This window comes from Tupaia chinensis, unplaced genomic scaffold (assembly GCF_000334495.1).
Source record: "Tupaia chinensis unplaced genomic scaffold, TupChi_1.0 Scaffold141293_1, whole genome shotgun sequence".
Lineage (NCBI taxonomy): Eukaryota > Metazoa > Chordata > Mammalia > Scandentia > Tupaiidae > Tupaia > Tupaia belangeri.
Genome location: NW_006201156.1, coordinates 534,172 through 537,939, shown reverse-complemented (window position 1 = coordinate 537,939; position 3,768 = coordinate 534,172). Strand labels below are relative to the sequence as shown.

The window sequence follows — 3,768 nt, the reverse complement described above, 5'->3', positions numbered from 1 at the left end:
ACCCCTGTAGCCACTGAGGACTGAGGCAGGACTGCGAGTCTACGCTAGCCCGGGCCACACGTGAGCCCTTCTCTAAAATTAACAAAAAACGCTGTGGGCTTGACACTGTCCTTGGCCTGAAGTGACCCCCAGTAAGTTCCTGCACTTCAGTGTCCCCATCTATGACGGAAGGGAGAGGCCTGCTGGTGGTCAGAATCACTCCGACACGGTCCCAAACACCCATCTCTGTTACCTTGGGGTTCCGTGATAGCCAGTGGCCGGGCTCTGCCCAAGCCCGTCTCGATGGGCCGGGGAACCACTGCAGGCCGCTGTCTGAGGCTATGTCCACTCAAGCCCAGCCCAGGCTCTGGTGGTTATGAGGATGGTCTGGCCAGCAGACACACCCAAGGCGGAGGTGGCCATTTTTCCTGCTTCCTGCTGCCCCTGCCCCACCCGGAGACTCCGCAGGTCGACTCCTCCAGCCTCTGCAATCATGCCCTCCCTCAGACACGCCTCTCACCTGTATTCCAGCCCCACTTCGGGGCTCACCCCTTCTGGGGCCTACGGGCACTCCCCCAGGCTGTCCCTACAGTGACATGGGGTAGGAAAGACGCGAGCATATACGTTTGTATCGCTTGCTCCTAGTTTGCAACAGGGCACGGTGCACCTGCTGGAGAGAGACAGCAGAGACGGAAAGTGAGAACTCGCCCTCCAGGGGGAAAGCCACGCCAACAATCCGGCTTCTCCACGCCCTCGGGATTTCAGACGTGCACACACAGGCGCTAAGTGTTCTTCAAACCACCAGGTCCAGGACTGCGCAGTTACCCGTGGGGGATCCAGCCACCGTACTCACCGTGCCACCTGCTGGCCCCCTTGGGCCTCTGTGGCCAGATCCTGTGCGGGGGACAATGGTGCTGCCACTCCAAATTGCACGCCGCCCCCACAAGTGCCCCCCCGGGGCCACCCCCTGCCACTCCAAATTGCAGCCCAGGGCCAGGCCCGGCTGGTGAAGGAGAGGGCTGGCACAGCTGAGCTCAGGAAGGCCCGGGGTGCCAGCAGGTGCAGCCAGCCATAGAGGCTGCCCTGGCCCAGGCAGAGGAACCTCATCCAGGAAGCCCCCTCTGCTGTCCCAGAGCAAACCCCTGTGGGACAGAGTCCAGCAGAGGCAGGACCTCAGCAGGTGGGTCCAGTGCCCTCCCGCTAAGCAGCTCTGTGTGGGAGGAGCTGTCTCTCAAAGGAATGAGGACTCCTGCTTAGTCACCAGCATGGAGAGGGGGTGACAGTGCCACCCAGACGTGGTGGGCACAGCCGTGTCCTGGGAGGGACACACTGGGGTGTGAAGCCAGCCTCGGGGCAGCACGCTGCACTCAGCCCCAGCACACAGAAGAGTGGAAGGAGCCTCCCAGTAGCTGGCCAGCCGCTGGGGGTGAGAAGGGTCCCGTGGCCACGGCCGGCCACGGTGCTGAAGACCCTCAGCCCTGCGGGACTGGGCCGACTCTGCTCATGGTGATGAAACATCAGATAGCCAGGCACCCAGAATAACCGCGATGTTTTAATTTCCACCTCTAGGCCACAGGCTCCGCAAACTGACAAGGGCCCAGTCCCCAGCCTGCCTGCGGTTCGGTTCAGTCCTGCAGGGAGCTGGCTGGTGGCAGGCCTGGCTGGCGGGGCTCCAGCCTGGGGAATGCTGGGGTCCCCAGCCTAGATCTTTGGATCCTAGGACTGGGTGCCACTCGGCCTGTCCACTCCAGTCCCTGCAGCTGCCTGGCTTCCTTTCCTGGGATGATGGCCGGGTGAGGAGGCAGCAGGTAGGACAAGGATGCCAGCCCCAGGCTGCATCTGCACAGCAGGGGGATGGGAGGGACGGGGGGGGGGGGGGGGGCAGGCAGGCTCCCTCAGGGAGCTCCAGGCTGGGGACGACCTGGGAAGGGGTGAGTCCTGTACCCTGTAGTGTCCCTACGACGGCCAAGTCCGTGACCTGTGAAGACTTTCTACAGGGACGTTCCGCTTGGACACCAAGGCTCCATCACAAGGTGACCAACCCTCCTGGCATGTGCCAGGCGTCACCCGCGACCCTGTGAGGTAGGCTGCACCATCCTGCTCTGCAGACCAGCAGCTGGGCTCGGGCGGAGAGGCTGCGTCTTCCCAGCCCCCAGGCCTGGCAGGCCCAAAGCCCGGCCCTCCCTAGGGGAGACACAGGGCAGTCCTTTCTAATTAGGCCCTAGAGTCCAAGGCTCTGGGGAGCCCGGCCCAGGCGGGCCCCAGCATCCGCCGCGGCCCGCTATAGCTGATGGCTCTGGCTGCCCAGCAGCGGGCGGGATTGGGGCCGGTCTGGCCCTGAGGTCCTGTGGCCCCAGGTGGGCAGCGCCATGCCATTGAGCCAGGCGGACTCCAGGAGGCTGCGGAAGCGGGCTCTCAGCGCGGGGCCAGGTGAGCTGGTGCTGGCCACTGGGGCAGGTGAGTCCCCACGGGACCCTCCCCCAGAGGTCGCCTCTGCTCCGTCCAGGCCAGGGGTTGATGGCTTCCTCCCCAGCTTCCTGACCTTGGGGGCCGGTGAATTCCGAACCAGAGCTAGGCTCTCTGGCTCACCTCCGGCCACGGTGGGTTCTGATGGGGATACGGCTCCAGCCTCAGTGTCAAAGTCACCTGGAAAAGGAACACGTGGTCAGCCCCAGACTGCACCCCAGGACCCCTCCTGGCTCTGCCTGCCCCTCCTACACAGGCCTGCAGCCGGAGCTCCTGAATGACGTGCGCGCTTCTCCCAGGGGACACCAGGGCCCGAGCTGGCCTCACCAGGAGAGGCTACTCGGTGAAGGACAGGAGGGTGGGCTCTCTGCAGGGCGGGAACCCCTGGCATGGCCCAAAGTCCAGTGCACAGGAGAGCAAACTGAGATGGGGAAGACGGCTCTGCCGCACAGCAGCTCTGCCACCCCTCCCTGAAGGCTGGAGCAGGAGCCAGAGCCTGGACGAGGCTGCCCCGGAAGAAATGCCCCTAAGGAGGGGAGGAGGGCCCTGACCGAGAGCACCCCTCCAGCAGGGGAGCACAGGAATCCCTGGGGAGAAGCCAGAGCTCAAGGAGGCGGCGGGAACAGGCGCACTACACCCCAGCCAGTAGAGCGGGCTCCTCGGTTCTGGCCTCCAAAGTCCTGCTGGCAGACCAGGAAAAGGGACCTAATCCTCTCTGGGGCCTGGACTGCCCACTGCCTGGCGGGGTGGGGGACTGCGCTGCAGCGCCCCTGCCTGACCGGAAGTGCTACCCCCACGCCTTCCCTCAGGACACCTCCATTTGCATCTTCCTCACACCCTGCTGTGGTCTACAAGGTCCACCCCACATTCACGCTGTTGTGATGCTGTACAGGTGTTTACACCCGGGGCCAGCAGGCGGCTTGGCGGGTAGGGTGCTGGGGCCCTGCACCCAGCAGCTTGAAAATGACAACAAATAAATAAATGTTAGAGACCAATGTTTAAACCTCATCCTTTCATGGTGACCCAGGGTGGGGCCTGAGGGTGTGACGGGGTCATTGGGGCGGCCCCTATGACTGGATTGTTTTGATTTACATCAGAGGGAACGAGAGCAGGCAGGCACCAGGGACAGCTGGCCTGGAGACCTGCCCTAGACCTGCCCGCCTGCGGGAGCCTCTGCATGAGTTGGGCTCGGACCTCGGACCTCCATAAGTCTCCGCTTCTTCATGACCCACCCAGGCTCAGGTATCTGCTCACAACACAATACTGCGCCAGGACACACCCCATTAAAGCATCTGCCCCAACCTCCTGAGCACTCAGGGATGA

General features: G+C 63.6%; 1 protein-coding gene across 1 annotated transcript in view; it reads right to left on the bottom strand.

The window, feature by feature from the left end:
- Positions 1-1,511: 1,511 nt before the first annotated feature.
- The window catches only part of PRMT2IP (PRMT2 interacting protein), a 10,043-nt gene continuing 7,786 nt past the window's right edge, over positions 1,512-3,768 (bottom strand). The window contains 1 exon segment of the mRNA XM_014581937.2: positions 1,512-2,625. Coding sequence (XP_014437423.1) covers positions 2,261-2,625 — 365 coding nt within the window. The 3' untranslated portion in view covers positions 1,512-2,260.